Here is a 19,532-nt window from a genome sequence, read left to right on the forward strand (position 1 = left end):
CTTTCCCTATTCACAGCAGGGTAGAGCTGACCAAAAAACTTCTCTGTTGGCTTTGTGTGGTTAAGGGGCTTGTTTTCACCCTGAATGGCCACTGTGTACTGATCTGGCCAATAAACAGGCTATACAGATGCTGAAGACCAATTGATAACAAGAAAGTATTAGAATTTATTCTGCAAAATGTTTGTTGGAAATGTTGGAACAAAGAAGGCTTTTATACTCTGCCTGTTGCACTGGTATGTATGCTACTTCATACATGTGTGCCTTCTAGTGTCAGATGTAACTTCTGTTTCAAACTGTGTGCAATACTCGTTCATCACCTCTGCTTTCAGCTGCTTTTCTTTTTTTTTTTTTTTTCCAATTCCTCAAGGGAGGAAAATTTTTTATCTTACTTCAAAGCAAGTCCTTAAAATATATGGGAGAAGGCAGGTTTTTTAGTAAAAGTCTAGAAGAGCCAAGTATCAGGGCTTGTAAGAGCTGCTTATCAATTAGTAAACAAAGTATCAGTGTGTATTCCTGAGATAGGTTAAATGAACAAGGTATTGTGTGGGCAAGGAAAGTGCATGTTCACAGGAGTCAGCTCTTTCACACAAATTGTATGTTTTCTTGCTGTTGCCTTGTGGTTACAGCTTCATGCTGCATCACAGTGAGGTGTTACAGAACAGGGAGACCTTGTAAAATACTACTTTTTTCACAGAATTCTTGTAAAGTTGTTGTGTATTGGTTACTGAGGCTGACCAGGATCATTTTAATGTGAAATACTTAGAGCCAAGCAGTAACCTGCTAGATAAATGGGTTGGAGGATAGAGATCTGTTAATCCTCTGATTGACAGGGATGAAGTGAACTATCTACTGCTCCAAAAATCAAGGTGTATATCCACTAAAATTGTATTTTACTGTGTTTTATTTCTTCAACAGGTGCATGAAGTATACAAAATATATTTGTTTTCTCTCTTCTTGGGGTACCTTTTGCAGTTTGAAAATTCATCCTTACTAGTGTCACCATTACTGAGCCTTGTAGCAGCTTTAATGCTCTCTAAATGCCTTCAGGTAACTAGACTCTCTTCTAACTAAGTATGGATTTTATTATTTGAACTGCCTCCAAATGATAAGATATTATTAAAATATTTTTGCAGATGAACATAAAAAAAGGCACATTTATGTCAAGATTGCTGAAAATAATTTACATTTATTTGGTACTTACAATAACAGTGACACTAAACTTCTTACTTAAGGTAAGATTCCTCTAAAAAGTTATTTTAATTGTCAAAATCTAAATGAAAAGTTGCAGATACAACTTCAAAAAATCTTTTGTAGTGTTGCTTTTCTTACTGATCATAGAATCATAGAATGTCTAGGGTTGGAAGGGACCTTTAACAGTCATCTAGTCCAGCCCCCCTGCAGTGACTGCGTAGGGACCTTTGTGACTAGATACGGTTGCTCAGAGCCTCATCAAGCCTGACCTTGAATGTTTCCAGGTTTGGGGCCTCCACCACCTCTTTGGGAAATCTTTCCCAGTGCTTCACCACCTGTATTGATCTGACAGTCAATAGCTTACTTCATAGCTATCTGAAGTACTAAAATTGAATAATTTTGTACCTGTATACATTAGCTATTTCATAGATGTGTTCTTTTTTGTAACTTGGATTGCCTCTACAAACTGGTCACAATATTCTTGTGCATGAATAAGAACTAGTAGCCAGGAACAGGTGTGAGTAGTCTCAGGGTAGATGTTAATTTTGAATTAAATTTCAAGTAGAACATAGGAACAGAGACCTGCACTTAGCGTAGGAGATTGTACAATGGGCTTTTAGCCTGGTCCTGTATTTGATAAGCAACTCTCTCTAGCTGGCTCTTGCCTTTTACATAATTTACTCTGCTAACTTACTCTGCTTTTTCTCTACATCTCAAACTCACTCTGGCTGTGTTAATTAACAGTGTCAACTTAAAAAAAAATAAAATAACCTAGTGAACCCTAAAAGCTCTGAGAGAATGCCCAGTATTGATTGTTTTCTTGTGCCATTCAGATTGGCTAGCCTTGCTGTCTCTCTGGGAAAATAAAACCTAACCTTGAAAAATATGAGCTAAAAGACATAGACAGTACAATGAACTTTTGACTGCTCAGACAATTTACATGAAGATTACAAATGGTCATAACTTTTGCTAGGCTGCAGTCCTATTGTTTAGTGGAGCCAAACACAATGTTCTTTGGCTTGCTTGGGGGTAAGTTACATTTGTTTTTTCATGATCCTTTTTACACCACTCAGTAGCCTTTTGACAACTTGTTGGCAGTTTTTCACTTGCCTTTCTGTTGGGGTACATGAATGAAATGAAGGGAATTATCTTTTTAAGGAAACCCAAAAGATAGATTAATTTAAGTGAAGATTTGCAGTACTGTACCAACACCTTAATCGGCACATTTAATCCAGTTTGTTTGTTTTAACTAAATCTTGAATAGTTGATTGTTCCCTGCCATTTTGCTACCTGAATAAAGGGACTATGTGAAAGATGCTTGCAGCACTCAATAAGATTTTTCTCTGCTAAATTAATTTTCAGATGTTTGTTCCTCATAAAGAAAATGAGCATTTGCTGAAGTTCATTGAAGTAAAACTTGGCTTAAACACTACTAAGTAAGTTTTTTAACTCTTGACACCTTCTAAGATATCCAAACTTCTTAAACTGCTCTGAGAAGTATAAAATTGTAGTGGTTTGTGAGAATTTTATAGACGAATTAGGGAACAGTTTCTGTTTATCACCTGATTTTAAGGTTGAATTGAAAAAAGATATGTATTGAGAGATTACTTTTGACATTTCTGAAGCACCTCAATATTTTTCCTGTTTTGGGATGAAAACATTTCTTGGATTTTTCTTTTCTTTTGATGTTGAAGAGCAAAAACTTTCAGTACCCTGACTCGTGTTTCTAATAAGTCTTGAAAGAAAAGATAATGGGGTAAAGGTGGTGGTTCTATCTTTTTATAGCCTGGAAAGGAAAGGTTCTGAAGAGAGTCATGAACTATCAATGCTATCTCAAAACAGGGTTGGGCTGTGGGGTTTTATGTTTAGTTTTATAAGAATAACACCCCCCAAAAAAAAACCTGTATGTGTTGGAAGAAATTAGGTCAATAGAGAATTTAAAAGTCAGAGGGAATTGTAATTCTAAGAAAAACTGTTTGCATCTGTAAAAGAGTTGAAAGTTGGTCTACAAGAAGACGTGGCTACAGATTTTCTGGAAGACTTCAAATGGACTAACAACTGAGACATCCCCTGGACCTAAGGCCATGCTGGTGGTTCTGTTCAGGAATTGTGACTCTCTCCTGGGAACTGCATCTCTTAAAAAATCTGCTTCACAGCCTTTCAGGGAAAGAAATGGAAAATGGCATCACACATCATTGAAATTGTTGGGGAATTTTTGGATGATGTTGAGTAAGATGCATTGTTTAACACACATACATGCACTTTCTTAAGTGTTCTGCAAGAAAAGAAAGAACTGCTTCTGGTCAGGATTTCAGTTTATTCAGCTACCAGGTATTCTGGATTTTTTTATTTTTTTTGATCCTGGGACTTGCCACGTGTTACTTTCCAGGCAGTCAAATTCTGCAGTGAAGCCAGTGAGACAAACTGAATGCAACTACACCTAGAAAATTGTGTAACTGTAGGTTGGAAATATAGTTAGCAGAGCAAGAGCTTCAAGATCTGTCATTTGTGGCCAGTTTGGACATGCCCAGGTGTTAATCTTTAGCCTGATTCTGTCTTAATTGGAAGTGGTTCACTGGTTCAGTCTTCCATCAACGAAAAAGAGGGAGGAGAGTGAAACAAAGTAAGACAAGAATGCATTCATGGCATCACATGCTGCACTAATTCCAAACAAGGATACACACTGATAGTGCTTCTTGGTAGAGTATATAATCTTTCTGCTCATTAATTGAGAAAGAAGAACGATTGAGTGGGTCTGGCTACAGAACTAGAATTTCAGCATTAAGGATTCTATTCTTGGCAGTGCTTTAGGCTTGTTTGTGATCTCAGATGACCACTTTCTCTCTTCATCTCCCCATTTGGAATGAGGGCAAGCATACCCTGTTGCATCAATATCTCTAAAATCTTAATCCGTTGTAACAATGAAGTGCTTTGTGGTCCCTATAATGGAGTTATATGGGAGGCTGGGTTTTTGTGATATAGAAGAGTTGTGGTCTGGTCTCTTCAGATTGCAGATTCTTTTTTAGAAGACAAGCTTTTGATAGTTACTCAAAAGAGTACCTGCAAAGCAGTTTCAAATGATAAAAAGATAACTTTTCAAAGATTAATTTAAAATAGTTTCCTGTGATATGAGTAGGTTAAACTGTGATTGGTTGTGTACTGGGGTTTTTTTCTAATCTTTGGGGTATTGTTAATGTTTTTAATGGGATGTTTTTGCCTTACTAGGAATTTTACAATGAATTGGCTCCTTTGTCAAGAATCTCTTCAGGCACCCTCCCAAGACTTTTTTTTGCGACTAACACAGTCATCACTGTTGCCTTTCTATATATTAGTATTAATTATCTGCCTTTTTTCTGTAACTCAGGTCATTTTTAGGAGAATTTGGTAAGTAACTTACTTATCCTGAAAAATAAGAAGTTAAAAGTAAGAGGTTAATGAGTGTTTAAGTGAATGGTTGTGATGTTTGTTGCTCCGAAGTTTGTTGCATCATTGAGCTTGCCAAGGTGCGAGCACCAGAGCAAAGTGCCCAAGAGAGGCTCCTAAAGAAAGTTCTTCAGTGACTGAAATCTTGAGCTACTTGCTAAAGTAATTCTCAGTCAAGACAGGGAGTTGTAATTGTTTGTTTTTTTCCCTATGTATGCAATTCCTGCACAGCTCTGGCTAGTGTTTTGTAATATATTTATCTCTTCCCAGTGTAAGGGAGAATGATGTTTTGTTTGTTTTCCTCTTCCAACAGCAAAGTTACCTGATTGTTGCTAGACAGTTTGTTCCTGCTTTGTGTTTTGTTTTGGTTTTTTCCTCTCACATGTAGATAACTTTGAAGGATGAGATGGGTGGAGCTGAGAGGATTTCAGACTTCTAATACTTCACTGGGTTTTGGGGTTTTTTTTTAACCTCTTGCTTACTGTGATAAGGTCTGTCAGTCTTTGCTGCTCAGAACAGAACTGAAGTAAAACTGACTCAATTATTTTTAGTTTCACAGTTACCTTGAGAGAAGGGCTGTGGAGCTAACTGCTTACAGACTAAGAATAGCAACACTGTAGATCCTAACATAACTTGTCTTGGAATCTCAGTGGCTAGGGAATTATCTCGTCCTGGTAGACAGTGAATGGTGTAACTGCTCAGGTATCAGGGCAAATTTCTCACTTATCTGCAGTGAAAATCAATAGATTTTTCCAAGGACCAAGATATCTGATAGATAAAGACTATACTGCTATGAATGGAAATGTTTGTCACATCGGATGTGTGATAGTATATTCAAAACAATTAAACAAACTTCTGATATTTTGCTTGTGGTTGAAATACCTACCTACTTTCTTTTTTCTTTTTTTTTTTTTAATTTTGAGCTACTTAATAGTTTCATATATTCTTCTCTTTGTCCTGAGGAAACTTATTATGAAATTGTAACCTTAAATTACATCATGATTATGTACCTCACACACATCTACTGTGTGCTTTGCAATCTCGTTTATAGAAAAATGTTTGTTGCAAGATACTGCTTATTATATATATATATCTCTATATCTTACTAGAATTTACAAAGTGACAAAAACCTGGGTTTGTTATCTTGGTCTGTCATAAAATGGTACACACATTTCATATACAATTATCATCCTACAGCTTGGATAATTCTTCACCAAGCTAATGATGAGGAGGCTTGGTTAGAATGCATGTACAGCATGCTTCATATAAAAGTTTGCAGGGACTGCATGCTCTTAAATTAGACTGTCTCTTGTTACCAGATTACCTTAAAATAGGATTTACAGTCATAGGCAGTGATCCCATTGTATTAATGCACAGTCATTGTTCCATAGAGGTTACAGTCTGAAACAAGGGACAGAGGGTACTGATAGATCATTCATGAAGTAACAAAAACAAATAAGCATTGTATGATATGACACAGGATGATCTCAGTGTACTGCTGACTTAACGATCATAAAAGTATTTTTATTGGCACGTTTACCTGAGATAATGTCTGAATTAAGTGATATCTCATTTTCTCCAACTGCAGTGGTGAACCACTGAAAGAGGCAGTTAAACTCGAGGATGGTCGAATTGGAGAGAGGCCAGAAATAGTTTATCATGTAATTCACACAGTTTTACTTGGTTGTCTAGCGATGTGTTTGGAAGGGTAAGTCTGATTTTGATGTATCTCTTTTGAAAACAACAGAGAGTTCCTTACTGGATGTGATACATCATTGACTCCTTTGCAATTCACTCCTTTCCAGAAGTGTATTTGGCATATAGTGGTACTCAGTAGGGGAGAGAGCAAACATAATTTTGACTATGAATTGGGTACAGGTATATGATGGATTGTGCTTGGTGTCTTTAACATGCTTTCCAAGCTTAATGCAGCCAAAACTTGAGACATTAATTTAAGCAAATTTTGATAACTTTATTTATGGTAATTAAGTGAAGAACTGTGCTGTAATTCTTTTAATATTGTATTCTAGCAAAATCTTATGTAGTATTTTGATAAACACAGTGTGTTCTGGAATATTGGAACATAGAAGATTCCTTATCCATCGTCTTGTGTCTAGGCTAACATGAAGTACACCTTTCTTGACATATTAAAGCAGTAGCAAAACTGTTTTCAAAGGCATTGTGTTAGTCCTCAAAGCTACAGAAGCTAACGTTTGAAATATGTTGACTCTCAGCTACATCAGCTTGAAGGTGGTAGATGTGTGTTTGTATTATGCTCGTCATCCTAAAATCTGAATATTCACAAATTCTTAAAGTGAGCAGACTGTTGTGTTACCATGTAGTTGTCTTAACTTGACTAGTCTTATCTTTAAGAGGCAGACAATACCAGCAAAATGTAAATTATTAAATATTTTCCTTTCCTTTCTTCAGGAGCTCCCTTATAGTACAGTGTCTGTACAGCTTTGCTGAATAGCTGCTCTTTGTCCTTGCTTGGCTGGAAAACTGCAACAGCCAAATGACTTTACTAGTCTTTTTGGTTTTCTTTCATCCTCCCCTGAATTCTGTGAAGGATTTTGTCATCTTTGACCTTGGATCTTGCTCCTACCTCTTGCAGCAGATAATCAGGTGCCTGCTCTCCTGCTAGAGATTTCCCTGGTTTACCCCTCAGTGCCATCAGATTTGATCTCAGATAGCTTTAACAACCAGACTGACTAGCATATGAAAAAAACCCTGTATGTTTTTTATAAATAGCTTGAATACAGAGGCATGTGCAGAGTCCCAACTAAGTTATTGCAATGTTTTTCAGAATGAAGTATCTATGGACACCTTATGTTTGTATGCTTGCTGCATTTGGGGTGTGCTCTCCTGAACTCTGGATGACACTTTTCAAGTGGCTTCGACTGAAAGCTGTGCACCCAATATTGCTGGTGAGTTGATGTTGCCAGTGTCTTGGGAATTAGAGGTGTGAAGCACATAACTTTTCAAGCAACAGTTACCTGAGATCTATAGAAGAATCTGTTAAAAGAGCACGTAGTTCTGCAAACAGTGGATCTCATATAGTCTGCTTTTTCTAGGTCTTTCATTCTTAATAGCGTGCTTCCACATGATCTGTTGTACCTCATGATAAAGTTATATTCACACTACAGCCTTTCCCCATAAGAAGCAGAGCTGTCTTCATCTTTCCCTCTTTCACTCATCTATTTAGTTTCTTTTAACAAATCTTTGAAACCTCAAGCTCTGACATTTAGTTTGTGATTGGCCAAGAAGGTCATGTGCTTTTTAGGAAGAATGCAGGAAAAAAAGCAGAAGCATACAGGTAAGCATCAGTATAAGCCTTGCTTCACTAGGAAATAAGGCTAAGGATGTGGTAGTTAAATGTATTTAATTGCTAAGACTAAAGCTGCTTCATAAGAAATGGTAAGTGGAATTACGTTGCCTACGATTTGTTCATGTGTGGCCGTTGTTGAGAGGTGTTGTAATTGAAGATGAGCTTGTGCTTCAGTGCAAACAACTCCTCCACTTCCAACCCTACCTTTATGCTTAATATGCTGAGAGTTGCTTTGTGTAATTTTTAGCAGCTTTGTGCATTTGCTTTATTAATAAAAATAAGGATAGAATAGTGCTCACCTAAATTTTGAGAGGCTTATAGGAATAAATATTTTATACTTTAACAGGAGTTCACTCATTCACTTGTGAAAATGCCATACACTATTCTCTCTGAAACATTCATAGCTTACGACTCTGATTCTTCCAATCAAGGAGTAACAATGTACATGGTAAACACATGTACATACCTCATGCTTTACATACCTCATGCTTTCTGCTGTATAGACCTGATTTTTAACTATGAACACAGCAGATATGTAACTAGCTTATTATTAAGAGAATGCCGTGTGTGCATTCCTTACCAAATGTTTCCTGAACCATGCGAGCTCTTTTCTCCTTTTTGCAAAGCAAAAATTCAGTGAGCTAGATTGACGACGTGCTGAAGAATGGGTTTCTGGGCTTTGCATATCAATATTGTTGAGCTGAACAAGATCAGAGGTTTGAAATGCTCGTTTCATACTTTTTTTTTCCCTTTATCAGATTATCTCACTGCATTTGTATGTGAGGTGTTTACTTTTCTTCTGTTCCCTACATCATGTGCATATTGCATCATTATGTGACCAGTAATTAACCATCCCTAATATTGATGGTAAAGTAATTATGGGTCAGATATGTTCTTCCATGCTGAACTAGGCAAGTTCTTGTTTGTGGAGAGTTTTTGCCTGGTAGCAAACCACTAAGCTTAACCTGTTGCCACTCTGAGGTTTCTGTAGTAAATGTACCCTGTGATATGAACAGGATCAGCAGATAGTCCAAGGCTGGAGAATGGAGAGCAGTCCATAATCCATTTCTTCTAACATGTATTTTCCAGGCTCTTATTCTGAGTATGGCAGTTCCTACAATAATTGGATTCACCTTGTGGAAAGAGGTAGGAAAACAACCTTTGTGGTTTTTGTTTAGTATGTAGAGACAATTTGAGTCAAAATAGTGAGCAAGTATAATTAAATATATCTAGTGAAAGAAAATCAATGAAATAATGATGAAAGAAAAGCTGTCATCCACTGAAAATATATTTTGGTTTGTTTGAAACAAAACTGTTCACATTTTTCAGTATGAGGTATTTGACAACTTAATTTGTTAATACTTATGGTAATTACAAAGTGTTTAAATTTCAGTGAAGACTTTCTTATATTCAGCTATGCTTTGCATATATAAACTGACACAGAAAATACTGCCAAATAGAAGCTAGAGATATTAAAAATTGTGTTGCCTTATTCCTGGTTTTAGTGAGAAGGAGTGAGGTTAGATGGAAGTAGAGTTATGGGAGGCCATACAAAAATAATCTGTTTGAAAAGATCACATGAAATTATAATGGAGTTAAATCCTTCATGCAGAGCACTACGTAGAGTTATGTATATACTACAATAAAGGGAAGAAAAGCTACAGGTGTTTCCATGTTTAAAATAAATACTGAGTTCTTTATTGCAAGTCACAAACAGACTGTGGGGAGGAATATTTGGAACTTATTTTTTTAATTTCCTTAAGTGCAAAAAATATGGGAAATACTCCATAAAGTATAAGCCAGTACTATACTGACATAGCTTCAAGATAGTTAGTTTGAATAGTTTTATAAGAAGTTAAATAATTATTTTTATAAAAAGCATCCAAATATAAAAGCCAGTCTTGACCAACAGTATTTTAACAGATTGTGAAACATCTATCTTATAATAGAAATGATGGTTGCAGTGTAATCTGACTCTTGCCACATTTCTGCCAGAGCAATAGATATTCTGAAAAATGCTAAAGTTGCTCAAAAGAGTTATGAAATGTATTACAATAGAGGAAACTAGGTTATTTGACCAGATATTTATTTTTCAGATTATTTTTTAATAAAAGCAGTGTGGGGGTTTGGACTCTAGAGGGCTTTATCTGTTGCAGATCCAGCTTTAGCTTTTAGGCAGGGGTGGACAGTTTGCTCTCCAGGTTTGTAACTCATCCCTGAGCTTGGAAACTTTGATTAATAGTTACAGGACTGTGCAAATGTCTTGAGGCTCTTAGTCTGTTACCATGGCTATAAATGGCTGAGCATACAGCTCAGCATCTTTCTGCTTGGCTGCCTTCTGACTCAGTCTGGCATAGTCCCTCATCTGACTAGACTTTTCCAAGGACTCTGATGGATAGGTGAAGCTGGTTTTCCCTGGGATTGCAGTAGCGGTTCTTCTTTCCATGCCTTTCTTGTTCCACAGACAGTTCAGGTATTCATGTAACAGCACTGCAACAACTTTCAGCTCTGAAAGGAATATATGGCAGCTGTTGTGCTACTGTTAACGTATCTGGTTGTAGACTGCTATCACTTGACAGTTGAATTTTCCAGGGCTGGAAACTCCTCAGTTAAAAGCAGCCCCCTGTTCCAGCTGTCTGTCTGCTATGGCTGTTTCAAAGAAGGTTGTCCCTTTAATTTGGCATAACCTGTAAACTTTATGCTTTTCAAAAAGAGTAGGTATCCAGTAGCATTCACTTAGCATTTACGAAAGCATGAACATGCTCCAGCTCCTCTGGGCTGGTCAGCTTCTAGTCATGTCTTCAGATGAATGCTTGGAATGGCTCTAGGACTTACAAGATGGATGAATATGAACCAGCAATGTATTCAGGTGGCCAAGGCAGCCAACAGCATCCTGGCTTGTGACAGAAATAGTGTGGCCAGCAGGAACAGGGAAGTGGTAGTGCCTCTGTACTCAGCACTGGTGAGGCCACACCTCAGCTGTGTGCAGTTTTGGACCCCTTAGTACAAGAAGGACATTGAGGTGCTGGAGCAAGCCCAGAGAAGGGCAACAAAGCTGGTGAAGGGTCTGCAGAACAAGTCTTAGGAGGAGCGTCTGAGAGAACTGGGAATGTTCAGCCTGGAGAAAAGGGGGCTGAAGGAAGACCTTATCATTCTCTACAGCTGCTTGAAAGGAAGTTGGACAGAGGTGGGGGTTGGTCTCTTCTCTGAAGTAAGAAGTCATAGAACAAGAGGAAATGGCCACAAGTTGTACCAGGGGGGATTTAGATTGGATATTAGGAAAGACGTCTTTGCTGAAAGGTTTATCAAGAACTGAAACAGGCTGTCCAGGGAGGTGGTCGAGTCTCCATCCCTGGAGGTATTTGAAAGACATGTACATGTGGTACTTAAGGGTATAGTTTAGTGATGGACTTGGCAGTGTGCTAGGTTACTGGTTGGACTTGATTGTCTTAAAGGTTTTTTCCAACCTAACTCATTCTATTATTCTAAAATGGTCCATATTAAGAAAGGACCTGTTGTTTCTTCACCCCCCCCATACCAGACAGGATGGGGAAGTGGTGCTGCAGGCTTGCCATCTGGGCTGGTCTGCAGGAGTTGGCATTCTATCCAACTTGCCAGAATCCCTTATTTTCCAAAAATGTTTTTTCAAGACCATAAAATTAGATACCCTATTTCATACAGTATAGCATAATAACCTTCACTGCAGTGACTAAAGTAAAAGTCAGAGGAAAATCCAGCGCAGGTTATCCACATAATGCTCTTTCAAGAAATTTCTTCTCTCCTTTCCCACTTGTTCCTGGCTCAGCTCGGTGCTGTCCTGGGCTGCAGGCAGGGATCTCAGTTCTCTGTTCTTAAAAGAACAGTTTGATTTCAGCCCTTATTCCACCCCTGGGATCCCTCGAAGGCCTGGCACGCTGCAGCACAGTAGTGTGAATGGGTGGCCCCCCCCCCCCCCCAGTGCTGTCTGGTAACTTCTCTTTAGGTTAGGGTGAGTTTCAGGTGCCCAATGCATTATTCCATCTGGCCCAGCCAATCATGAGTCCCGGAGCAGGACAGACCAGCCACAGGCAGGGAGGGTAGACCCTTCAGCAAGGAGCCAGCGTCTTGGTTCTTGGCGGTTCCAGGTGTCAGAGACACCGTGCAGGAGTGGTGTCCATTTAATCATCCTTATATGTTGAAATAGTTTTATGGGAGACATTTCTTTTTTGTGGTAAGCAGCATAACCATTCCACTTGCACAGCACCTTTCCATCAAGCCATTACAGTCCAACCTCCTCTGCTTAAGCAGAGGTGATACATTAGCTTCTTGGTTTAGTGCATCTATTTATATGTATTTGCATATGAAAACCTGGACTATGGTTTTGGTGCATTGAAGGCCAGTTAAAGTTGGTGAATGTTATTGCCACATAGGGTGTTTTGTTTGAATGTTCCTCATTTTAGTTATAAGGATTCTAATAAAATAAAGAGAGATGAGAACGTACTTATTAACGTATATTTAACGTACTTATTTTGTAGAAGGTCTCTGACTGTGAGATAAGTATAAACAACATGTTTTGCAAAATACTCAAAAACACCAATCAGGTGGGAAAACTCAGATGAAATGCATTTCCTTTGTGTTAGTTAAGGCCTGTCACGGTTTGACTCAGGATTGAGAATTAAACCAATGACATTAATGCTCATGATCCCCTCCCATTCCCACCCAGGTAGTGAAAGGAGACAGGATAAGGAGAGAGGCTTCTGGATTGAAAACTAAACTAGATAGCTTTAATAAAATACTAATGATAGAATGTGTACAAATATATACAATATGTGCAGGAATATACAAAACCCCTGTTGCCTCCCCCAACCCCCAGCAACTCCTGAGCTGTGAAGAGTTCTGATGAAGTCTGGGACTGCTGTCGGAGATAGTGGCAGAGCAGAGAGGAGCTGAGGGTAGAGGTATGAGGGTCTGGAATGCGAGACTAGGGATCAAAGGAGATGGATAGACAGAGTCCTCCCTGGACACCAAGCGTAGACAGAAGGGAAGAAGAAGAAGGGCTTGACTTCTGTAATCCCTGAATTCATACCGAGAGCTAGGTAGATATGGATGGAATAATCTGTTTTGCCAATTTGCCGACTGTCTAGTCTGCTCCTCCCTACAGGAGGGTTGTAGATACAATTCTTTTGCTCCTTTAAGGTCTGAAGCAGCAAATTCAACAAGTGGAGCAAAGTGCTCTTGATCTCTAGGCAGTAGCTATAAACATTCAGGTGTTACCAGTCCACCAGCTGGAACATCTGCTGCTAGTGTCAGCAAGTGTGCTGCTTGACAGAGAGTCCACTGAAGAAAAAGACCAGTAGCAAGAAAATTGGCGTCATCCTGGCTCAAACCAGACAATAATATAATGATATAATATAATGAGGTGCTCTATAGATTTATTTATTTTTTTAACTGTAAGTAACAAAAAATATGTTTCCATCAGTTTTTCCCTAGGATAATGACAGAGCTTTCAGAACTGCAAGAATTCTATGATCCTGATACAGTAGAACTCATGACATGGATAAAGTAAGTACAAAGTCCTACATTTCTATTTTACTTCTTTACATCAAGGTATTTTTATCTCAGTATTTTGTGGGGCTACCTCAATGAATTTGACTTTTCCATGGCTAAAACAGTACATGATATAGGGGGGAGATAGGAGGAGAGAGTTTGGTATTATTCCTTTGAGAAGAACCAAGAATTGATCATTGCTTCCAAGAGAAGATCCTGAAGTGTACAAGCAAGTCATGTTTATTTGGAAATTAGGTCTAGTAATAATATTAAAGGTGGACATCTTAGTACTTGGTTCTTTGCATAGCACCTTCTCAGTAGATTAGAGGATTCATGTTGATTTTAATTCTACAGGAGACAGAAACACTGAATTTTTTCTGCACGTGAACCAGTAAAATGAAATGCTTGAATGTGACGGTTTGAAGACTTCAGTCAAAAACATGCAGTGTAACATGTATAATTCAAACATCCCCTTTGACCAGGAGGCTGGAAAGGTTCTTTTCCAGCTGGTTAGGCAGGGCATAGCAAATATGGACCTGTTGCATAGACTTATACTGAGCCACATACATAGCTGATGCTGAGTCAATGTATTTTCACAAATACATTTTTCTTCTTACCAGAAGTTTCAGAATGAATGAGGCCAGAATCCAGTTCTGACTTTGAACAGTGTCGTTAGGAATTGCACTTTTCTGAAAGTTAGATCCCATGTGTTCAGATAACTTACCTTTAACTGTACTTCTTTAAAATACTTTTTTTGGTATTTATCAGGTCTTTAATGTCAACCTGTTCATCTTCAGAAAAGTCATGGCTTATAATTATAGTGTTCCAGCCCATTTCTTCTTTTTGTTAATAGTAGTGTATGTTGTTTGTCACTGCTGTAGCTCTTCAAGGCAGCAAATGGAATAATGCCAAGTACCTAATGGCTTTTACATTAGTGTGCATGTATTACACTTCAAGTACATAATGAATCATGGTGAATTGCACTGAGATTCACTCAGCTAAGAGCAGTTTGACTACACTTATGTGTAGCAGCTGTTCTTATTTTTAATGAAAATAAGGACTTTTTTAAGGATATACTTTGATATCCATGTTGGAATTTTAATTGAATGTCCTTGCTATAGTATATTTTATTAACATTTCCTCTCTGATAAAATGAATTTATTTTGAATTTTCTCTGCAGGAAAAGTTGTCTAAAGTCTGTAATGAAGTGTGGCAGTGACTGTTCTCTTTCACTAATGCAGGAACATGAATAATCAAAAGATGATACCGAATCCAGGCACATAATTACTGTAGATGTTATTCTGTATCATGACATTATTTACTTGTAGATGATTACCTAGAGATCAAATGGAAATAATCACAGATCTTTCCCTTAGGAGATAAGATCATCTTGTTTCTCCTTCTGCCTGCCCTCCTTCCCATGCTTGTTCTGTCACAAGTCAGCAACCATTCAGAAAAACAATAGTTCATTTCATTCCAGGACCACTCTGAACAATGCTCCATGAATTGCAAGGAGGGAAGGAGCAGGGCCATCAGCTTTTACCCCAGCAGGAGAACTTCCTTGCAAACTCCATGTTGCTGCAGGTCTGAACTTTTCCTGGCAAGGAAACTACTGCCAATGCAGCATTAACACCAGTTGTAATTAGACTCCCAGTGATATCTTCATGCTCTCCAATTCATACCATAGGACCTTAAAAGATTCACAGACTGTTTAAAATTAAAAGCTGTGTTTTAAGCATTGCATCCTCTACTCAGATGTGTATCCTGGCATTGCTTTTGCAGACGACAGGCTCCGGTGGCTGCTGTGTTTGCAGGCAGCCCACAGTTAATGGGTGTAATTAAGCTTTGTACCGGATGGATGGTGTCGAGCTTGCCTTTATATAATGATGATGATCTTCTAAAAAGAAATGAGAATGTGAGTATCCAATTCCATATATATGTGTACTATCAGTGATTTACAGACTGTTCCATCATGTAAGAGGCAAGTGCCTGATTGAGATGTGTGGGAGTATTGTTAAATGTTAATGCTGCAAAGAAGATGGCCTGTAACATTGCTCATGACACACGTTTGTGCCTCCCAGGCCACCTGGCAGTGCAGACCATTTGTTTGCTGCCCCCACCACTACACCTGAGCTCTATTCCAAATACTGCAACCCCCTAGTATTGAATATATCACTGATTTTTGCATTTCATGAATGTGTTTTTTCAATTTATAGATTTATCAGATCTATTCAAAGAGGTCAGCAGAAGATATTTATAAGATACTGACATCTTACAAAGCCAATTTTCTGATTATTGAAGATTCAATTTGCAATGAAGTGGGACCTGTAAGAGGATGTAGAGTTAAAGATCTGTTGGATATTGCTAATGGTCACGTAAGTAACAGTAAGAAAAAATGAATGTTGAATGTATAAATAATTAATTTTGAAATAAGTCTTCCTATAATGCTGATTTTATGTTTTCTGATTGTAATTGATGTGTAGGTGGACTCATAATTTTAAAAGTGATCAATTAACTTTTGTTTTGTCTGTTTCTTATACACCTGTAATCTTACCCATACTATTCTCTGACTGTCCTAATCCCTCTTATTACATTAGTGTCTGTGCTGCTTTTCTGCCAATCATTAAATACCATTTAACTATATATAAATGTCTTAAGACTGTAACATCTGAAGAGGTTATTACAAAAGGAGTAAAGCCCTGCCTCAGGGCATTCTTTACTAGTTTTAAAGATGAAAGTTTAAAATGGATAAACTCAGTTCTTTTAAAAGTCTGCCTGAGACGAGGATCAGCCTGCCATTCCACTCAATACAGCCTGTTTGATACTGATGAGGTTCCAAGTCTATTCAGTTCAGCCTTGCAGATACCTTAGCATCCCAACAGGTAGTTTAAGCCACAGCTGGTAGAAAGATAAGTTAAATAAAATGTAGAATTATGAAGGTACACATGAATGCTGCTTCAGTCATTGCCATGTTGTGTCTGTTCTGAATGGTGATAGTGCTGCTGTTGCTGCTGAAGTAGGGCAGGGGATGGGGTTTATAAAGTGATCTCATTACCACTTGTTCATCTGTTTCCTGGGAATCCAACAGAAGTTTTGACTTTATAAAGGCAGGAGTGGCTGTAGACTCCATTACAGTTTGACTGCCTAGTCTCAGGTAAACAGGAGAGGAGAAGTCATCAGTTGCTTCTAAGCAACCACAGGTTAGCTTAATGTAGTTGGTTTCCTGACTAAGAAAAAGAACGTAAGCATCTGTTTGACATTACAGCCTGTTGTGTATTAACTGTACGAAGTTAATCCTGAATTTGAATGCTTGTTTTTTTTTGTTGTTGTTTGTTAATGAGGAGGATACATACGTTTCTTGTATATAGTCTTGCATTCCATTCTTGGGAAGAACCCAAGCTGTTAATTGTGTTAAGTGTTTTATAAGCTCTACTTTTGACTATATATACTTTTCCAAATACTTTGTAATGCAGGCATTTAATTTCTGTAGTTGCTTTCATTTGGGGCAGTAATTATAGGGATGATATGTTTTTAGGGGATTACTCTTTAATCTCCCCAGGAATCTAAAACTGGTGTTTTAACTTGTAGGTTTCCTGGCCAGTTTCTCCATGGAAGATATTGTCTGTTTTTCTATTAACTTCTCTACCATTACTGAAATCTATCCTTTTTCTTTTTTTGCCTTGCTACTAGAATCCTTTATGTTATGACTATTCCGTACTGCAACAAATGTACTATGCCAGAACAGAGTGTGTATCTATGAGTAACCTCCATCACTGATAAAAAGTGCATGTTGTCTCTCAGTTTCTTTTCAGATCTGTTTTTGCATGAGTAAGTTCCTGTTCCCTTTTCACATGTAGGATGTCAGCTGCAACAATTAACCCACAATTTCAGGATTCCATTCCCTCATATCCCTGTATCTCTCATCTCCATGCTTCCCGTATGCTTCTCTCTCACACATAATCCTGATCTCATCCTATCTTCAGCAGTACAGTTCTGCTGTCATGTTTTTAAGGTTTTGTTTGATTCATATATCAGAATGAGTTTCTTCTCCTTCAATTCCAAACAACCCATTGTTCAGCAGTTCATCCTAAGGAACATGTCTCAGTACTTTTCAGAGCAGCTGTTGCTCTGAAATAATGATGATTTCAGTCAAAGAGAGGGAAGAAGCATTGAAAGACAATATTCAGTGCAAGGAACCTGACTTTGATAAATGCCATATACTGCACTGTCAGTACACAAAAGCAGCAGTCATTGACTATTGTCACAGTGACAATGGTTATCTTGCTTATAGTGGAGAGAGTAAGAGTGAAAAAAGAAGGTTCAGGATGAGAGTTCCAGTTTAAATCTGCCCCACTGTATGTCCGTAATCTAAATCTGTTACAAGAAAACTGGCATATACATTAAAATGCTGACTACTGAGTATTCAGTATTTTTAGAAGAAAAGTTGTTGGCTGGTAATGTTTGCTGTCTGTGCCTGAGTCTGTACTGGGTTGGATGCTAAAAATGTTAGTTGTAGAAAAAATATTGGAATGGCCAACAGGAGTAAAGGTTTTTTTTTTTCAGAAAGTTGACAGTTTATTTCTGAATGTTGATATAGTGTGTTGTCTCAGGAAGCTTTGAAACTAAACTGTCAGTTTGCTTGCTAAGAAAAATAGTCACTGAAAAATTATCAAGACTTCCCAAATGAGTGGAAGCCAGTGCATATGCAGTTGAAGACTTCAGCATTTACTTGTTCCCAGAGTGACACAACAGACAGGCTGTTATGCTTTTGACAGATCCATGGAGGTGTTTTCCAAATTGCTGTTTTTAAGATGATGTTACTTCCTACCTTAGACTGTGTCCTTTAGTCCCAGTCTGACACGTTGTTTCTGACACTGGCTGAGCATACGATAGGGCAAGACAGAGATGACTTCCAGCAGTCTGTTGCTGAGGACTGTAGCTCAGGGGAAATGTCTTTTGTGTTGTGTAGCTACTGATAGATTTTTTTTCCATTAATTTGTCCTACCACCTTTTTTTAGACCCATGTAAACTTGTCCCATCAGAAGAAGTAGTGAAGGGATTTCTTGAAAGACATCAGATAGTAGATACTAAAACACACGAGCACTTTGCTTCCAAGTCAGTTGGTTGGAATGTATAGGCATGTGTCTTCAGTCTTTATGAGGTGTGTCAAACTTACTTGGCCTGGAAAAGGTTATTGAGACTTCCGTGCCGTACACAAGGTGGTATGTGTGCCATCTGCAGCTCAGGTGTGAAGTACTGGGTAACTGGAGCACGTGGGTAATTTCCACTGCTGCTGTTCTTTACTATATGAATGAAGGACACTGGTTTTACTGTCTGCTATCCTGAGAAAGGTATTAACGTTTTCAGCCTAGTGGAACCACACAGTATGGAAGTTACATGTCTATTGTGAAGGAAACATACAGAATGCAGAAGTAAATTAAGAATTATGTTCTGTAACCACTTATCTTCAGTATTGTAATTAGATCTTCTTTTCTGGCAGGTGGTTTGTGAGGAAGGTGACAATTACGCCTACTCAAAATATGGACGATTTTGTCATGAAATCAAAATGAACTATTCTCCATATGTGAACTACTTTACTCGAGTATACTGGAATAGATCCTACTTCGTATATAGAATCAACACTGTGATATCCTTCCAGTCGTGAAAAAGCATGCAAGCTTCTTCCTGAGGATTGATTGTGAATGAAATTCTGTTGGAAACATTCCTTTTGATCAAGGAAGTTATTTTTGCAGATACATGAGCACTTGTGCTGTGTATTGACAACGTGTATTTTACCCAACTGGAACTCTTTGAACTACAGATCAACATACACAGATACCATCCTTGAAGGAAATGGGAAAATACATCAGTTTTACAGTCTCTACGAAGTGTGACAGTCTTCCATGTTTTTGCATTTTTCTTCCCATTATAAATCATGTTAATCTTATGGGGCTGAGATTTCTAACTTTAGTGTTAGAGAGCTGATGTGAGTAGACTTCAGTAAATGCACAAAAATTATTTAAACAGCTCATTTAAGTAATATAGCATTTATTTTCTAGGAAGA

General features: G+C 38.0%; 1 protein-coding gene across 1 annotated transcript in view; it reads left to right on the forward strand.

Annotated features, from left to right (window-relative positions):
- DPY19L4 (dpy-19-like 4 (C. elegans)) overlaps window positions 1-19,250 on the forward strand; it is a 28,768-nt gene extending 9,518 nt beyond the window's left edge. The window contains 11 exon segments of the mRNA XM_010006506.1: window positions 916-1,047; window positions 1,134-1,232; window positions 2,554-2,627; window positions 4,417-4,575; window positions 6,203-6,322; window positions 7,421-7,541; window positions 9,032-9,088; window positions 13,401-13,483; window positions 15,251-15,383; window positions 15,685-15,843; window positions 18,969-19,250. Of these exon segments, the coding sequence (XP_010004808.1) occupies window positions 916-1,047; window positions 1,134-1,232; window positions 2,554-2,627; window positions 4,417-4,575; window positions 6,203-6,322; window positions 7,421-7,541; window positions 9,032-9,088; window positions 13,401-13,483; window positions 15,251-15,383; window positions 15,685-15,843; window positions 18,969-19,133 (1,302 nt within the window). The 3' untranslated portion in view covers window positions 19,134-19,250.
- The last annotated feature ends 282 nt before the right edge of the window (window positions 19,251-19,532 follow it).

Source organism: Chaetura pelagica, unplaced genomic scaffold, assembly GCF_000747805.2.
Source record: "Chaetura pelagica isolate M959 unplaced genomic scaffold, ChaPel_1.0 scaffold76, whole genome shotgun sequence".
NCBI classification, from domain to species: Eukaryota; Metazoa; Chordata; class Aves; order Apodiformes; family Apodidae; genus Chaetura; species Chaetura pelagica.